Source organism: Etheostoma cragini, chromosome 15, assembly GCF_013103735.1.
Source record: "Etheostoma cragini isolate CJK2018 chromosome 15, CSU_Ecrag_1.0, whole genome shotgun sequence".
Lineage (NCBI taxonomy): Eukaryota > Metazoa > Chordata > Actinopteri > Perciformes > Percidae > Etheostoma > Etheostoma cragini.
The window spans coordinates 19745443-19764843 of NC_048421.1; the positions used below are offsets into that span (position 1 = coordinate 19745443).

Here is a 19401-nt window from a genome sequence, read left to right on the forward strand (position 1 = left end):
AGTTACTTCCGCAGTGGTTGCACTTTTCCGAACCGGATGCTCTGTCCATCAATATATATACGGTCTATGGTGTAAACCAAGCCTCTCCTCTCTAGGCGTAGCTCCTATGGCGCCATTTTAATGCTACCAAGCCATCACCCGCTATTAAATTCCCATTGACTGACATTTGTTTTGGTGCCACTTTGACAGCAAATAACTTTACATCTGAAGCGTTTAAAGAGTCTATTTGTCCTTTGCTTATTTCTAAAGAAACACAACAATGTACAAAAGGGTCCATTTCCTTGTTTCTCACATTATGGCTCCGTAGAACGTTGTGTAAAAATAGGCTAACGGTTGTGTCATAACCAAGTGACTTACGTTGCACACTGGGAGAATCACTGTGCATGTAAACTGAGACAAACGGAGGTTTAATCAGCCGAGGAAGTGAGGAAAAGAAGAGAGAGGATGTGATTTCATGCTATTTTCGGGATTCTGATTGGCTAACGTGGGTTTGAGCTTCTCGTTACACTGCCACCTACAAGTTTGGCATGCCTTTGACGGCATTGGCGGCATATGTACACTGGTATGTGTAAATGAACACTTTTCTGAACTCGACAGCTGTGCACAATGTTATTTTTGAAACCGGAGAGGTTGAAATGTCTGTTTATGAAAATAGCCCCCCATGTGTAAACGTAGTCTAGGAGAAGGCAGAATGAGAACGATGATGCATGACTTTCTTAAGCAGTCTTTGCTGTGGCCGACCTACCCAAACGGCCAGCTCAGTCAGGAAAGCCAGAGAAGCCAACTGCAGGCTGAAAAGGGAGGGGTCGGAACACAACCCTTCTGCAATAGCCTCCTCCACGCAGTACCTAGCAACCAAGGAGGACACAGAGAATTAAAAAAAAATGATGGTCTCTTCAGAAGAAGTAATTATCTTCATTAGACGACACAATCTTCTGAACATAGCCATACTGAAATATACAGAGAGAGCTGCGTGGAGCAGATAGTCTTAACAGTGCACTATGAGTTCCTGCATGGTTTCAGCGCAATTTCATTTTTGTCTCAAATTGTAGACATCTGTCCTTGATGCGCTAGCTGCCTGTCCCCTGAATACACTGTGAAAATGTCCCGTCTTGGGAGACAACACAGGGGTTGTAAAGGTCAAACACTAGGGGCACAGCCTGTGCACCAAAACAAAACAAATCACTTCAGCCAATCACAGACAAGAGGGTCAGTTAGTCATGACAGTTACAGAAACATGGGGGGAGGGGCGAGCTTGCTCTGTTTTTTATGAAATGTACTTGGAAGGTCGACAGAAGTGACCATGCAGGAACTCATAGTGCACCTTTAATTAGCGTTGTAGCAACTCATTTGGCAATGGCTTAAATGTAACGGATGTTCAATAATATCAAATTTACGCACTTACTTAACTTTTATTTATGAATAACTTTTAGTAACAACGCCTAATTTAAACTTTGTCTATTGCATCAACTTTCCGCTTTGTGTTAATACAACTTCACCTGTGAAGTTTCACCTTGTGTAAAAACTTTACAAAAGCGGTTTAGGGAAACTACAGTGTGTGTGTTCATGGTATTGAAGGACCCAGGTAACCCAGGGCAACAGTGTGGCTTATTGATGTGTTTTTAACAACAATGGAGCTCTATGGCACAGAGGAAGACTATATATAAGACTCTGTATCACACAATACTTACTAATAGATCCAGTCACTGTTGGCTTGAGTCTTTTGGTGGGATGAAGTGAAATATAGATAGAATTTCACCACTTGTACTTCAGTGTAATGGTTTATTACGGATCCAAGGATTCCCCCAGAAAAGTTGTTATGTTGTTGTGGTGGCAAGTGTCTTTATTTTCGACAAGGGACTAAGACTGAGATTAAGACTGATGGCAGCATTAATGTAGAGCACAATAGTTTCTGTGATAACAGATTCATGGACGAAATAGGGAAATTTAGATTATGAAAAGGTATAAAACATATGGGCCTACATTAAGTCAGTGCTAAAAGCTAATTGGAGATTTGAAAATATGACTGCGTCTAACTTTCCAGTTGAGCTGTCCGACTTTAAATGTAGTTTAAATAACGTCAAAAAAATACATTAAATGATCATTCCCAGTGGCTTAGGCCTGGTGGCAGGCTACCTAGGCCCGATGGGCCACCAGGCTTGCAATATACTGGGGGAAACAATAGCATCTAACATGTTGCTGTAACACTGTGTAGAGCCCTGATGTAAAGTCACATGCTTCAGGGGTGACACACTTGGCTGCTCTCCTTACCACCACACAACATATTTCGGAAACCAACCCTTTATTTAGAGGAATAAAGGGTGTTGATCCCATCAACTGCCAACATTGTGTGGCAGGAGGTCATCAACCTGGGTGTTGCATCATATCAGGGGAAAACATCACTACTACACAACATCCTGTTCACAGAAACAATCTGAGAGCAGGAAGGACACGTTGCCAAGAAAAGATGAAAAGGGAGCGGTTAACTTTACTTTGAGGTGCAGTCACACAACTCGCCCCAGATCAGTTTCTGACATTGAAGAATTTGGTTTTATGTTGAGGGTTTTGAAGTCTGCGGTTTATGTGTTGGCAGATTCATTCTAAACTATTTTATTTTGAAGACAGAAAGTACATTTGCTTAAGTACTCTACTTAAGAACAATTTTAAACTCTACTTCAGTATTTCCTTTTTATGATACATTATACTTCATCTCCACTACACTTATCTGAAAGCTTTAGTTACTTTTAGGATTGAAAAAGAAAAAAATGACTATAGTAAAAGTACCAATACATCAGTGTAAAAATAAAATGTTACTATACAAAAAAAATCCTGCTTAAGATTCCAACTTAAAGTGTCTATATGTAACTTTCAGTTTGTTGATTCTAACGGCCGCTTTAGACAAAAGTGGTAGTGGTGCCACTGCCCAGTGTGAGGCAAGTGCAGATTTGAGTCACGCATGTTCAGATGTAAACAGTTTATGACATAACTGTCATACTGAAATTTGTGAAATCCATGAAACAATTAACTTTTCTCATTACAAACAACAGAACATGGGAATCATTTCAAAGATATTTTAGCTATCTATCTATGATTGATTAGATGCTAACGTTAGCTCAAAACGCCATTCAACTGACAACCTTTGTTGTGTTTGATTGCTAGCTTGTAGCTAAGCTAGCAGTCATTTAAAAGACGTTGTAGCTATATATTACAGTTTGATTGCTAACTTTAGCTCAAATCACCATTAGACTGACAGCCTTTGTTGTGTTTGATGCTAACTTATTGCAAGCAGTGAACCAACTTCGTTAATTAGGTCAATTTTTACAGTATTGACATTGCTACAGAAATCTCTCATTAGCATCTTATATGCTACTTGTCGCAAAGCGACGCAGGCGCAACTCAAATCTGCACTCTCCTCACATTAGATCTTTTCTTTACGTTGCTGTAGGCCTATAATCCACTGTATTACCGAGTTAGCATTACCGGGAGGTCATATAGTTGCAATGAATGTTTTCATAGAGAATGAATGTTTTCTCCAGTCAGAAAACATTCATTTACAATAAGAGAATACGTTACAGATGCAATGGTGCATTTCAAGTGTAGCATACTGTAACTTAGTCTACTTTGGAAGTCTAATAAGCTAAACCAGGTATCACTGTCACTGTGTCACGAGCCAAAGCATTAAGAATTTATTGAACCAACGTAATAATAACTTATTCGATTATAACGATTCATCTAGCGCATTTCATGAGACACAGGGATGCTTTACATGCCAAGTACAGGGGGACAAGGTGAAAGAAAATAGTAGACCAACACAAACACGGAGTAAAAGGAATAAAAAGTCTGCACTAAATGAAAGGGGGACATCATTTTATGTCGGCTACTGACGTACAACCACACAATCTAAAGTTATTTAATGAATGAAAGACATTACAAACCCGAGGGCCAATTCATGGTGGATTTTGAATCAATTAATATCCTGTAACTGTCCCCCTCCGCTGATGTTCTTTGTAGTTCCATCTACCTGCCGCAAATCATTCTGTTACTTTGCGGGAAAAAATCAAACCCGGGCAGAGGCCTTTCTAAAAACTAAATAAATATATAATAGTATTCTTTGGGGCGACCTCTAGCTCACCCAGTAAGAGTGTCTGCCCCATGTTGGCTGAGTCCTGCAGCGGCCGGGGTTCCAATCTGACATGCGCCCCTTTAATGCGTCATCCCCCATCTCTCTCTCTCTCTCTCTTTCTCTCTCTCTCCCCCTTTCATGCCTATCAATTGTAATAAAGGGAAAAAGCCCCAAAAAATAATTATTATAATAATAATAATAGATCGTTTTGTCTGTCTTGTGTCCATGGTCCCTGCTGTGCTTTTTTCTGACGGAGTCTTCATCATTTCTTCCTGTTTCCATAACCTCTGTCTCTCCGTCAGTTTTCCCAGCCTTTGTTTTTTTTGTTCTTACCTTTTTCCCTTCTCCCTCTTTTGATTTTTGGAGTTTAGGGGTTTGGATTTTGGATTTTTGGATTTGGCTAATTCATTTGTTGCTTCTTGTGTTCACCTTGGACTGTTTGAGGAAATACCCTGCCCCTTTGCTCTTCTCTGACTTTTCCTTAATAAAACCTTGTGAACCGGCTCCCACTGGCCTTCCCGTATCTCTGCTTTTGGGTCCTCATTCCTCCCCGCCTTAACAAGACCATTGTATAAAAATGACAGAACTATAGAAAAAGGAAAACGTTACATCCCTCCATGACTGACATCTGATTCTATGTCACATTATTAGATAATATTACTGAAGCGTCAACGTGCGAGCAGCATGTTACTGCTGTAGCTGCTCCAGATGCAGCTACTTTTTTAAAGATGATCATTTAGTTCAGTGGTTCCCAACCTGAGGCTCGGCCCCTCCAAAGTGTCACCAGATAAATCGGAGGGGTCGTCAGGTGATTAATGGGGGAAAAGAAGAAGAAACTAAGATCTATATATCTATATGATGTTTTCACAAGCTGGACTTTTATGTCTCTATCTTTTAGTGAAATATCGATCATTTGTTATTAAAAATGAAACCATGTGAGACGTTTAGAGGAGAAATGTTGCTTTGGTGATACTGATAAACATATCTATTCATTTAAATAAAAACAGGTTTAGTAATTCCTTCTGTTTTAATACAACAATGTCTTTGTAAGATTGAGGATTTTAAGACTAACTTTACATAACTGTATAAAGTAAGTGACTCCAACTAAAATGCGTAAATACTATGCAACGTTAGGGGAATGTTCAATGTAACTAAAAATTAACATTACCTGAACGTTAAGAAAACTTTCCATGGGAGCCAAAACCTAAATGTTCCCAGTTCTTAGCTGGGTACTATAGTTTACAACATGAATATGTCAGAACATGCCCTTTCACTGGAGTAAGACTGAATGCAGGACTTTTATTCAATGTGTTGGTACTTTTACAGTGGTGGGTATGTGGCTCTTTAAAGCTCCATAGATCACTGCACCCTGAAACAGAACCTGGTTTGTTTTAGAACCTTTTTAACAGCTGCTTATGATTTGCCTTCGAGTCCTTCCATTGAACAAAACATCTCTACACTTCTTCTTTGAAAACAGTTGTGTCATGTTGGGACACTTGGCTCTATCACACATTAACTGAAACAGCAGCTCAGCTGCGACCACATCCTTCCTCCGTCTTCATGCTAAGACAAGTAACTTTCAGTTTGGGAACTCTTTTTTTTTTCTTCTGCTTTCTCAGCCGTTCTTTAGCTCTTACAGTAACAACCAAAACGACTGAGAAAAAAGGGCCGTCAGCAGTGAGAGATGAAGCCACAGAAAGTAACAGATCATACCTTGTTTTATTAAACATATAAATACAAATTCCAACAGAGGAAATGAATATAAAGTACTTGAGAGAAATCTCTTTTACAGAGTCATAGATTAGAACAGGGAGAGAAATTACCGTCATCCACGGTATCCATTAAAAAAGAAAAGTAAAACACCCAGTTTGTAAAATCTTCAGGGTGTTTAGGTCACATCAGCTGCATTTTACAGATTCCAGATCTCCATAATCAGCGTGCAACACCGCTGCATGGAGCCCTACCTCGGAGCTGAGCCAGTAATCTACCCTGCAGGAAGCTCGTACAAAGACAACCCCCGCCGCTCGTCCATTAAACGCAACAGCAGACGACCCGCCGGGTCACCAAAACTCATCAGTCAGGAGTTCAGCACATTTCAGACATTTAAACATTCAGCTCGACTCGTCCACAAACTGATTTAAAGGAAAAATCCGCCCTCAGGTCACTCAACCAAGCAAAGAAAACCTGTCAACCTGCCTGATTGAAAGCACCAAGGCCTGATAAACAGAAATCATGTTCACTTTTACACAGCCAAGTCTTTTTTTCGACAAACATTTGAATGCATCATTTCTACCTTTGTAGGCGTCCCATTGACTTCCATCCATTTCAGTGAGGCCTACAAATCTTGCAGACACTTAGTCTTTGGAGTGGTCACAAAATGATCGTTTTCAAAGTGAACATACATGTTTATGTAATGTGGTAATATTGGAGTTGATTTGAACTTTAAAGCTATAGTGCGTACTTTCTGTCTGTTTCTAAGTAATGGCAACAAAACTGTTGGAGTGTCCATGCAATACAAGCCTTCCACGCCCACTCCTCCTCCACTCAGTTGCTGGTAGCCAAGGAGGACATGGAGTATTAACAAACATGGACTCTTCAGAAGAGGTAGTTATCTTCACTTGAGTTTCTGCGTTGGGCGACCATAGCCATGCTGAGAAGTCTAGAGAGTTGTGTGGAGCTGATTGTCTTAACTAGCTTCGTAGCAACTCATTTGGTAACGGCTTGAATGTTAGGGACAAAAACGGTTACGCACTGTGCTCGGTTTTAATTCAGTTATAATGAAGCACATTTTCTAAGCCGATTGCATGATAATATCAATCTAATTTTATCAGTCAAATCAACGAACAGCAGTAAAAAGTACAACATTTTCCTCTGAGCTGTAGAGGAGTAGAAGTATGAAGTAGCTTACAATGGAAATACTCAAGTACCTAAAGCTTGTACTTAAGGACAGTGCTAAAATATATGCACTTAATCTTTAAGATGTGAGAATTGCTTTTACCCAATAGTATCATGTTTTCTGATGTTTTACAAAAACACCCAATTCTTTGCTGGATATAGAGAAATGGGCAGATACACTGATAATGAAAATGTATCGAGACGTTTTTAGTCAATCAGCACTTGCATAACAGCTCAATCAATGTGTCACTTAAATATTCACCGTGATGGAATATAGTACTAAAGAAAGCTTCAATGGTCTGCAAACGTTTTCATAAGGCTGCCTGCAAGTGAGGAATAATAATAATAATAATAATAATAATCTGAAAATGTAAAACTGTCATGGGTAAATTCAGAATGGTCCACAAAAATATAATATCATTAAACCTCCAAAAACTCCTTTACAGGAGGTAAAGTACACAGAAAAAGGAAAGTAAATGTGTGTATGATTACTGTAGTCATTTACTCTGAATATTACACAAGAAGCTGAAAGGTTCACAGAACAAGTCCAGAGGTGTCACATCTGTTTTTCAGAGTGTTTCAGGAGGGATTTTGCTCATTTCATTCCTTTCTGTAGCAGATGTTAAAATGTAATCTTATCAGGTTGATGATTTTAAAGAGCTGTGAAAGTGAAGCCTGACCTCCTCGAGCGAGAGTCAAAGTGAGCCTGTGTAAGAACAAATAAAAGAGGAAAACCATACAGAAACAGTGGACATATGGATTGTCTGTGGGAAGCGGTGAACAACTAAAATCTTTTCTCTCTCTCTGCATCCCGTCGCTCCGTGATGTCAACGGTAAGTGCTTCCTCTTCCTCGTGAAATGAAAGTAACACTCTGTTTTTCACAATTTAATCTACTGGTGATTTATTTTGTGTGTGTGCAGTGGACAGCGAACACAAAGAGTCCCAGTCCCCCCCCCAGCCTTCTGTCCGTCCGTCGAGCTCTGCTGTAAATTCTTTAGCAGCAGTTTGTACTTGTTTAAACCCTCTGATCCTGTCTGCGTCTGCAGCAGAGAATACATTCAGAGCACATGTGGGGCCTCTCCCATTCACACAGACAGAGGTAGGAGTGGTTGAGTGTCTGAAAGGTTGTGTGGAAAATCACTGAGTTGCCCCCCCCCCCCCCTCGCAGGCAGACAGACGGACGTACAGACAGAGACATGGCATCGGTACCTCCAACATATTCTTCAATCAGATTCAAATGTGTGTTTTTGTGAGTTCCTCATCAGCCTGACTGACAACCCTCTGGCTTCATGTACAAGACCGACTGGTTATCAATACACAGGAAATCAATCAGACCCAACTCTACGAGGACCTCAATGAGGCTTCCCAGCACTCTGAAGAATTACTAAACTCCTTACTACTCTCGGACAGACGGGCTGAAAAAAAAAACCAGCTCTTCTAATTGTCAAATTATTGCCGTTCTACTCATATTTTTACTTTTCAATTCATCTTCATTCACTGTGTGTCTGTCCAACACGACAGTTTGTGCCTCACGTGTATTATCATCATATTTATTACATAGCCTACGAAGGGATTTACACAATCCTCAAACACTCTTTTATCCATCTGGATGCAATAATATTCTGTCTGCGGCAACATAAAAAAAAGATTCTTTTGCCGCTGTATTGTCCATCCAAGTAGACAGAAATATGTTCTTTTCGTACGACACGAGAAACAACTAAATATATAAACTAATTTCTTTAAATGGGCAGCCGACGTGCACCGAGAACTTCTATTGACATTTGTAATAAATCCAGTCAGCAGTACTAGTGTGATTCACTTAGGGCTGGGTATCGATACTCAATACTAGAGTTGTTCTGATACCAGTATCGGAAATACCTACTACTACTACTATTACTATACTGCCTAAAACGCAGGCATTGGTACGCGTAGAGCCCCGAAAAACATCCACGTTTAAAAGTATCCGGACAAAACTAATTAGATCCATTCTTTTTTTTGCCGCAGCAGTTATCTAAACAGGAAGTTGCGCTGTGCTGCCCCTGGTGGTCTCGCATTGCCAGACCCTCCTCCAAAGCGCGCTGAAGGAAGGTCTGGCTACTCTGGTCTAATGGCATTTCTTTAAACCAATCAGAATCGTCATGGGCGGTGCTAAGCTCCGCACCGAGACGCTGCTAAATAGTCGCGCAAGAGAAAACCGTGATTGGACAGATAGTCTAGCCAGCTGTCTGGATTTACCCTGCACTCCAGGACATTGACTATGCCACTGGTAACTACAGAGCAAAGTGTACAGTACTGTATGCAAGGCTTCAGTTTGGAGCGGTGGCGCTAGTGTTGCTAATTTAAGTGTCAGTTTTCTCCAGTCAAACAATACCTGCATTCCTTTTTGTAGCCAGATCTAGAAAAAACAGACACATGGTTTGCTTTCGGTCACAGCCAATCACCGCGAGCGTACTTTGATCTAATGTGACATGTGATTGGCGCAGAGTGTGATGTATTTTATAGAATCTGTAGTTCAGCGCGGCGAGACACCACCATAACAAAGGTTAAGACATTCTGCTGTAGGAGTAGAAGTATGAAGTAGCTTACAATGGAAATTCTCAAGTACCTAAAGCTTGTACTTAAGGACACTGCTAAAATATATGCACTTAATCTTTAAAATGTTAGAATTGCTTATACCCAATAGTATCACGTTTTCTGATGTTTTACAAAAACACCAGATTCTTTGCTGGATAGTTTTAATAATTTGAACACTTTCAAAAACGCATTTGTGTAGAAATCATTTGGTCGAGGAGGGGTGGTGCTGGCGTTTAACGCAAAGAAATAAAAAGTATCAAAAGGTACTCTGTTGGTATCGGTATCACTTCAGTAGTGCTGGAGTTGGTGTTATTTAATTTTTTTAAACAATACCCAGCCCTAGATTCACTTCATGTAATAGTAATAATAATGTAAATATAATGAAGAAAAGAGTTGTGTTGTGTCATTTATTCAATATTTCTGGTTTTAGCTGCCTTCAAAGGACCCCATTGCCCATAAGCCCACAGAACGTACTGCTACATTCTCAGGGGGGTGTAGTTTTTGTTTGTATGCTCACAAAGTAAGCTGAATATGAAAAAGTAAACTTGTCTAATTTTTTTTTAGATGAAATAAATGCTGAATTAGAAATGACATTAGTTACAGGAGTCGGTGGATCAGAGGCTAGACAGGAAGTGACGCCATGACTCTGGCTCTCTATCAAACTCATAATAAAACTTTATTTTGTTTTCAAGTCCGACAAATAAAGACAGGAACCATCTTGTCTGGATCAGAGAAATCGCTCTTAATGTGCAGCAGGATGAATATTTTGTCATCCAGGTGAGTCTTGGAGGTGCTAGATGTGTTTGTGTGTGTGGTGAATCTGTCCCGGGACTCAGACGTAAAGGTAATACATGAGATATATAAGGGTGTGTTAGGCTTCACTGTGTGGAGCAGTTCTACGGCTGTAAAAGAAACCCACTGTACACCTGCTCCGTGCGTCTGATGCCATCTCACCCACAAGCCGTTCTGTGTGTGTATCTGCTGCTTATTGCCGACTTCTGAGCCCTCGGAAAGAAGAAGAGTTTCTAAAAACAACAACAACAAAAAACATGGCTCCAATCCTCAGAGTGCTCTGCTGGGTCCTGGGCTTGCTTGCATTGATGATGAAAAGAAAGAAGTTTCTCAGTGTCGCCACGGGAGACCGTGCAGGTTCTTCCTCGCCTCGGATGACTCGTGATGAAGACGGTGAGGAAGAGTGTCTCCTGCTGAGTCTTCAGTTTAGAAAAAATAAAAACAAGAGAGGAAAATAGTGTCTTTGTCTTTTTTTCCCCCATTTCCTCTCATTCCACTTTTGAAACCCCTATCTCCCCCCCCCCCCCCCCCCCCCCCCCCCCCCCGAAAAAAATAGATATGGCTACACATAAAACAGCCGCCCTCTCCCTGCCCCCCCTCGCAGGCAGCCGCTCAGTCTCATCTCTGGCCGTGGAGCGCTGACACAACGGGGGGCTGCTGGGAGTTGCTGGACTGAGAGACGGGGGGCCACATGGGAGTCTGTTGCAGGTGGTGGTGGTGGTGGTAGTGGTGGTGGTGCATGTGGTGGCCCGTGGGCGACGAGGGGGGCAGCCAGGCCGGCTGGTGGCTGGGCGGCGACGACGCCCAGAAGGAGCTGAAGCCCGACGTGGAGGAGGGGGCCGGGGGGGAGCAGGCCATGGACGCCTGGGAGGGGCCGCTGCCGGCGCCGGGGCCACAATCCGACGCTCGCAGCTTTGAGAACATGGTGATGGCGTCCGGGAAGTTGGGCGGCGTGGCGGGGGTGTTTCTGGGAGTACACATCTGGGGGACGAACACGACAGGAAGGACGTTAACAGACAGAAGTTTAAAAGTTGAACATCTTCCTTTATTTTCCAAAACATAGAGATTCTCCTGAACAACGTAAACATCGTCTGTTACTTTGCCTTCTGAGAGAGGCTTAATCGGTTAGTTTGGCTCCAAAGTACTTGTACAAGTATATCAATACTTAGAGTTTTCATATTTCTCTTTATTCAGTTAAATGAAAAGGAATTCTCTCACACACACACACACACACGCACACGCACACGCACACGCACACGCACACACCTCTTCAGCTGTTTACCTCCTGCATGAGTGTGTGAGACACTTTGAATTTCCCCCTCTCCTAACCTTAACAGGGACCATTTGTTTGTCTCTTCATAGCCATTCTTTCAGCTTTCGTTTAAATGTATAAAGTTCTCAAAAGTTATCTGTACTTTACATCTGTGCTTCTGCTGCGGTGCTTCTATTTCCTGCGTAAGATCGATTAAGTTTATCTTATGTTGCTGCTAGTTTAGCCAGATAACTAAAAAAAAAACACCGATGTTGGAGCCATTAACCCATGAGAACGTTTACATGCACACTCAGATTCCACTTTTATTCAGAATATGAAAATATTCAAAATTTTATACGGGGCATGTAAACGTATCATATTCTGTTTGGATAGTCAGAATTAGGCCGTATTCCATGATGAATGTCGATAAAGACACGTGGGAGACGGCTGTAATATTCTAGAGAGGGAACTACTAGAACTGTTGGGTCCTCGTAAATTATAGAGTGTGGTCTAGACCTACTCTATCTGTAAAGCTTCTCGAGATAACTCTTTTTATGAATTGATTCTATGAATAAAATTGAATTGAATTATTCAGGTTCTTGGACGTGTCCTGTGTACTATGCGTCTAAGTCAGGGCTTTAACCCAGTTTCCAACACACAGCAGCTTGCCTGTTTACGGCTCACGGTGAGCTCTGGACACAAACCAACCAGCCAACAGCTTGCAAGGCTGCATGCCCAAAAGAAAAGAAGGAGAAACACACGTACTCTTAAAGATTATGAAAAACAAGATTTTGGATATGAGTTATATATCAATTATAGCAATGCTGACATCTTCAAGAGGGTGATTTGAACAAGTCCGCCATCGCTGGAGAACTTTGGGAAAAAGAAATCCTATTTTGTAAACTGGACGTCAACGGTGAGCCAGAGAGGACGTGAACAGAAATGCTCCTGCTCGGCTCCTCGGGGAGCGCCGGTGTTCAGGCTACATCTCTGTGTACATTAGAAACAATAACAGCTCTCATGACGCCCTGCCTGCCCCCCCCCCCGACACACACACCCTTTATGTTTTAAGTCCCAACATGCCACAGAACCAGCTCCCTGATAACAGAGTCTGACCTCACTGCAAAACATGCTCTGTTGCACTATTTATGAGACTGATTTCTTTTAGTTTTTTTTCTTCATAATATATAGTAATAGTTCAATAGTTTTGTCGTTACACGTCTGGTTTATTATTTAGATTTTTCTATGAATTGATATGGTTGATGGTCCTTACACTACTTCTCTTCTGTGGTTAAGACACAGTTCATCTGTCAGTAAAGTTTCATTACTGCTGCACCAATGACTTCTTACTCCTCCGTGCTCAGAGCCATGTTAGGACAGCTTGAGTTTATGAGGAGGAGGAGGAGGAGTGTGTGTGTGTGTGTGTGTGTGTGTGTGTGTGTGTGTGTGTGTGTGTGTGTGTGTGTGTGTGTGTGTGTGTGTGTGTGTGTGTGTGTGTGTGTGTGTGTGTGTCTTGCAACTGATGCTCCCCAAGGTTGCTCCGCTCGTTCTCTCAGACGTGTACAGCCCTGCACTCTTACTCACACACAAAAGCCTTGGGCGAGATGATGTCACCGCACTGCACCCAAAACAATAACAAACCGGCTATACACACACACACACACACACACACACACACACACACTTCCTCAAGCTACAACAAGCTCGGCCCAGAGCAAACGACACCCAGACGAGGGCAGACGGAAGGAGAAGGAGGAAGAGAAGGAGGAAGAGAAACCGACTGAAAACAAAACATGGCTGCAGATGTCGGCATGCTCTTCCCGCGTGATCAGGATTAGACAAACCCCGAGGGAGAAGACTCAGATATGCACACAGTTAGAAACAGTTAGAAACAGTTGCGTAACACACAGCCCCAGGCCCAGGACACAGCCACAGAAACCCTATTTTATTCATTCAGACTGAGTTTTGTCCAGCCAATCCTCTTTGTAAGCTGGTAATTACTGTTCTACAGGGCTGAAATTAAAGCTTAAACAGAGCCCACACCCATCCTCAAAGCAGAAAGACTCTTAAGTGCAACTGAGATCAGAGCGTGACACACCCTCTGTGATGTGTTTTGGTCTAAATGAGCATACACTTCAGTTTTATAAGAGAGATGTGAAACTTCACACACGAGACACAACAAATGTTAAAAAGGAGCAAAAAAAAAAAGTCCTCCATCAGAGTCCAAAGCTCCCTTCGCCTTTTTAGATATTATAATGTGTTCACTCGGGTTGCATTGTGGGTAGTTCAGAGGGCCTGGGGATCCCCAAGCATTCAACAAAAAAATTCAACAGAGCGTGAAAGCTTCAAACGTTGGACGATGCACACACATTACATTTATATTTTCCTCACCCCCACAGTAACATATTACATATTTATTATTCCCGCATTTAAACTTCTACACTATATGGCCTTTTGTGTCCTGGATTTACATTTGGACTGCGAGTTTTGCTTGTACACATTGTTGGAGGGAGCCTGAGAACAGCGACGGCTTAAGACCTAAATCTAAGTCACACAGGTGAGATTAGCACTGCTACACTATTAGAGTTTATAACCTGCTTCAACTATTATCCATTGCAATAGAAAATGTTCTTTATGTGATTGTTTCCAGGACCAGTAGTGTGAAACTTGCTGATGTTGTGTAAAGCCCAGCTGTGTGTCTGAAACCAGCAGGTCAGCTGTTTCCTCCATCCCTCCGTCCAGTACGAGGGATTCAGCTTGCGTTCAGCTACACATGCCTAATTTATTTATTTATTTATTTATTTATTTAGGGAGGAATGGACGTACCATCTGGTGGTGGTGACTGGGGATGTTGGCCTCCTGGAAGAAGGAGCTTAAGGCCGTCTGCAGAGAGAGAGAGAAAGAGAGAGAGAGAGAGAGAGAGAGAGAGAGAGAGATTGTGTTATGAGCACTTTGATTTATAACAACATACATAGAAGTGGCGAAGTCAAACAATTGCCTTCTTTCATCCCTGGGGGAAGACCTGACCCGACCCCCCCCCCCCCCCCCCCCCCCCCCCCCCCCCCCCCCCCCCCCCCTCCTCTTCGTCATCAGCGTGCGTGTCAGTTAACACCCAAGCAAAAACTATTATCTCCAGGCTGGGATCTAACTACGGGTTAACAGACCACAGAGCGGCCCTTCCAGATTAGCCACAAGCTAACAGACACTGATACAGAGTGAAAGTTAACAGGAAGACTGAAGCTGAATGCACTGAGACTGGAGTGTTTCAGTCTGAAGACGTCCACAAACTCTCATTTAAGATACAACAACAAAACGGGTTTATTTAACAAAGCGGAAATGATTCATGTAGGGCTGCAACTGATCAGCTGGTTCATAAAATGTCATGAACCTCAATTTCCAAAAGGCCGAGTTGACAAATTCAAATTGTTGTTTTACCCACAAAACATTCTAAAACCCAAAAGACATTTAGTTTAGACTGTCATTCCTTTGACTTATTTTGCACTATTCTCTAACCTTTTATCACCAAAAGATTTCTGAAATGACTGAATGGATGTTGTGGAGAAAATGAGAGTATAAAGTGTAACAGCAGCTCCGGTGGCCGCCTCCCTGCTCAAACAGGGAAAGGAGTTGGCTTCTTGCCTCGTAGCTCTTTGTTGTGACCACAGAACAAGGCCGGTGTGAACAAACACACACTTCATGACCTCTGAGAAACAGGAAAACATACCCCGGCTATAATAATTCCTCTGCATGAGTTGACAGCCTGATTCATATGCATGATGGGAAACACCGGGGGGGTGATGTCATTCTTTAGAGAGAAGCTAATCGGGCTGGGAAGTGAACTCCTCACTCTCCAGTTATGTGGCCTAAATTCTGTATTATAAGAGTCCTGTTTCTCCAAAAGGAGTTTGTAAAAGTTTAGAATGCTGTTGGTTCACTTTTCAAATGTTTTGAGGACAAATCGTCCTCTAGTGTGGGATGTGGAAGTGAAACCGCTGTTGGGAGAGCATGCGTTAGTCGTGCAGCAAAGTAAGTGTGACTAGGGTTGGGTGTAGGATTCAGTCCACTTTAGTAGTATTTTCCAATATGGGATTTTTAAAGCCAATACCGATACGAATATTTACTAATGTAAAAATCTGATATGCCGATATATATATATATTTATATATATATATATATATATAAAAACAAAAATCCAGAAACGCGTTACAAAGCATAAACAGATTTAAATAACTAAATCAGATTTAGTTATTTGTAGTTATTCATGAGTTCTCATAATTAGTTTTATTATCACAACAGAACAGAGGAACATGAAAATATATTAAAGTTCTGATAAATAAAATGTATAAAAATACAAACTTACGTTACGAAACTTTAATTCCTTTGAACAAAAAACTAATTCAAAATTATTCAGATTTTTTTAAATTTCTTTTAAATTGGCCATTATAAATGCCGATACCAATAGATCGGGAAATGCCTAATATCGGCAGATGATATATCGGTCGGCCTCTACATTTTAGGTACAGACCAAATTGCCTCCTTAGTATTGAAAAATGCCTTGTCATTCAACTTCCAATACCTAAGGAGTAGATCTCATCGGCGCCAGTGAGCCAATGAACGCAGCATGCTTCTAGCAAGATCTAATCATGTTTGTGATCGGCAGTTTTAATGTTACACATCGTAGACACAGGCAGGAAAATGGGTGTCTTACAGAGACGGAGCTACGTAGTAGGAGCTCAAAAATGTATGAATGAATTTTTTATTTTTTGGGCATTTAAGCCTTTATTTATAGACATGAAAGGGAAGAGAAGGGGAATGACATGACAGCAAAGGGCCGCAGATCAGAGTCCAACCCGCGGTCACTGGGTCGAGGAGTAAACCTCTAGAGCGCCCGGTGTACCACGTGAGCTACCCAGGCGCCCGAAATGTGCCGTAATGTTGGCACGTAAAATTGGTATTGAAATAAAGGCCCCGGTATCGAAGTCCCAGTATTGTTATCGGTACCGTGATCAAATATTTTGGAACAAGACTCAGCCCTAAGAGTGATAAGGAGAGGCTTCACCGTGTTGTTACCAGGACAGGAAGTATCAGACAGAGTGTGAGCTTGTTTTACTGCTCAGCGTAGCCTCCATTTTCCCGGAGGCCTCTTTCTCACCAACACATGAATGAATGTAATGCCCCCCCCCCCCCTCCCTCTCCCTCCCTCCCACGCTCTGGTTGTTTGACAACAGCAGCGGTAATACAGGAATGTCTGCCGTACAACGTGACACACATCTCAAAGTGTCAAGATGCCTCGCTGCTTTTGTGTGTAGAGCCTGAGTCGGCGCGGCTCTTTGTCTCCCCTCACTCTTTTTCTCAGGACCTGGGTACACACACGCACACACACACACACACACACGCACACACACACGAGGAACTAAGTTTACCAGGTTTCTTTAAAAGCTCCTTCACGGGAGAGTTACCATAAGACAACAAAACCTCACAGTGAAAAAAAGGTTAACTTTATGCAGCACGGTAGTTTTAAAGTATTTTTCTTTCTTTTAATTTAGTATTTTGTTGTATAAGTGTTGGAGTGTGGTCACATGTTAAACAACAAAGGTAAAGAAATTACTCAAAGTCTCTTCTTTTACAAACAAGTTCTGCTCACAGCAATGAAGACAACATGAAGTTGAATAAATGTCAGTTGAATTGCATTTATGTCTCCGTGACAGTGTTACATTTAGTAATGATTAGCTTAGCAGCTAGCCAAGGCTGGGTTAAAATGATCTTTTCCCCAATTAAAAGGGATCTTTGTTTTGATATGAGACCGGCGGGCCTCAGGGTGACGGCTGAGGACAGAAGACGCCTTCGGCCTCGGCTCAGAGCCAGAACCAGAACGCAGAGGATAACCAGGCCACTGCTGTCACAGCGACACGACAATAGTGGGTTTACTCCAGTACGCTCTCACACTGACTGTCTGAAAATACACCCAATATGCCAGAATGCATTTTATTGTTTGATCTCTTTGCAGATGGAATATATTGGGTACATTTAGGGCTGGGCAATATATACAAATTATATTCATGTCATGATATGAGACTAGGTATTGTCTTAGACTTTGGATATCGTAATATCGTGATATGAATAAGTGTTGTCTTCCCATGGTTTTAAAGGCCACATTCCAGTAAATTGGTGTGATTTTCTGAACTTGCCAGACATTTCTAGCTGTTCTAGACATGACATTTCCCTTTTCCCCCACTTAGTCATTATATTTTTACATTACTAAAGATTATTTATCTGGAATCTAAGTGTGAAGCTATTTTGTCAAAGCATCAGTTGACAAAACTAAAATATCACCGCAAAATCGATATTGAGGTATTTGGTCAAGAATATGGTGATATCTGATTTTCTGCAGATGGCCCAGCCCTGGGTACATTTCTGTCACTCTGGGTCCTGGAAGGCTATGATACATTTCACTACATTCCAAACGATTAGCTGATTAATCCAGAATATCATCGCCGGAATAATCATCGTTTAAAACACTTAGTACGGCAGTCCTTCTACATTTAGCCAACCGCATGGGGTAAATTAAAAATAGATACATGCTCAAACAGTAAGGGGACAGGAAAATATCTCCTGAGAGGAAGCACATTGAATTCCATGTGTGAGATGCTTTTGTATGCTTTCTCAGCATTGATTCTTCTGTTTTTGTATGTTGGCTCCTGTTTGTGTGTTTGGATTGGATAACTGTGGAGAATATGGGAAATTTCCTTTAGAATGGATTCCTATATGTAGAATGTATTTAACGTATTCTCAGCACACACTTCTGCTTCAGTTTGACAGTCAAATGTGTGGCATTTTTGCTTTAAACATTTTGTGTACCGGTGCTTAGTGAATATGTAGTCCGCTATATATAAAGCACTTAGCGCTGGTTAATACTGGTCATATCGGTGCACAATTCACATAGATATATAGACGTCTATTCCTCGACACAGCCGGCCCGGGTTCAAATCCAGCCTGCGGCCCTTTGCTGCATGTCACTACCCCTCTCTCTCCCCTTTCACAACTTCAGCTGCCCAGTCCATTAAAGGACTAAAATGCCCCAAAAAATTATCTTAAAAAAAAAAAAAAAAGAAGAAAAAAAAGGTTTCTATAATAAGGTTTCTTTCATTCCAACTGAAATATTCCCTATTGGCCGTGTGTGGTAATCGGCAGGGCTGGGTATTGATTTCAATTATTTTAAGGGACTGAACTAAATTGCCTCCAAAGTATCTCATAAGCATCAGTGAGCCAATCAGCATGCTTCCATCAAGATCTAATAAGCCTGCTGATTGCCTCTTTCTCACAAACACATGAATGAATGCAATTCATTTGTTCTCTCTAAAATCCCTATTGGTGTCAAAGATCCCACATCTATTGACTTGTTCAGCCCTACTTTAGAAGTAAAAGGTCCTCTCACTGCAGCCCTGAGTCAATCTGACACCACCGAGCTCCTGAGCAAGTTAAGTCAATCCCAACAAATACCTGAGAGGAGCCGGGCCTCCTCCTCCCACCCCTCTGGTGAACCAGCTGGCCCAATAATGAGCCCTCGGCCCCAACAGGTGGAGGTGTGGTCTGAGCAGAACCATCTGCTGGATGTCAGAGATCCTTCAGGTGTCCGTCAGCTGTTCAACAGGCCTGATATATATCATAAACACACACAGCCATAGGCCTTCGTGTTTGCAATAGAACCCCAGATATGTACATGGTGCTCAAAATAGTAACTGCAGGGCTGAAACTAGAGCTGGG

The 19401-nt window shown here is 41.8% G+C and overlaps 1 protein-coding gene across 1 annotated transcript in view; it reads right to left on the reverse strand.

The window, feature by feature from the left end:
* Positions 1–10090: 10090 nt before the first annotated feature.
* Positions 10091–19401, reverse strand: part of ubald2 (UBA-like domain containing 2) — an 11146-nt gene continuing 1835 nt past the window's right edge. Inside the window, exons 2-3 of the mRNA XM_034894937.1 lie at positions 14464–14520; positions 10091–11366 (exon numbers count right to left, since the gene is read on the reverse strand). Coding sequence (XP_034750828.1) covers positions 11004–11366; positions 14464–14520 — 420 coding nt within the window. The 3' untranslated portion in view covers positions 10091–11003. The remainder of the gene's footprint in view (positions 11367–14463; positions 14521–19401) is intronic.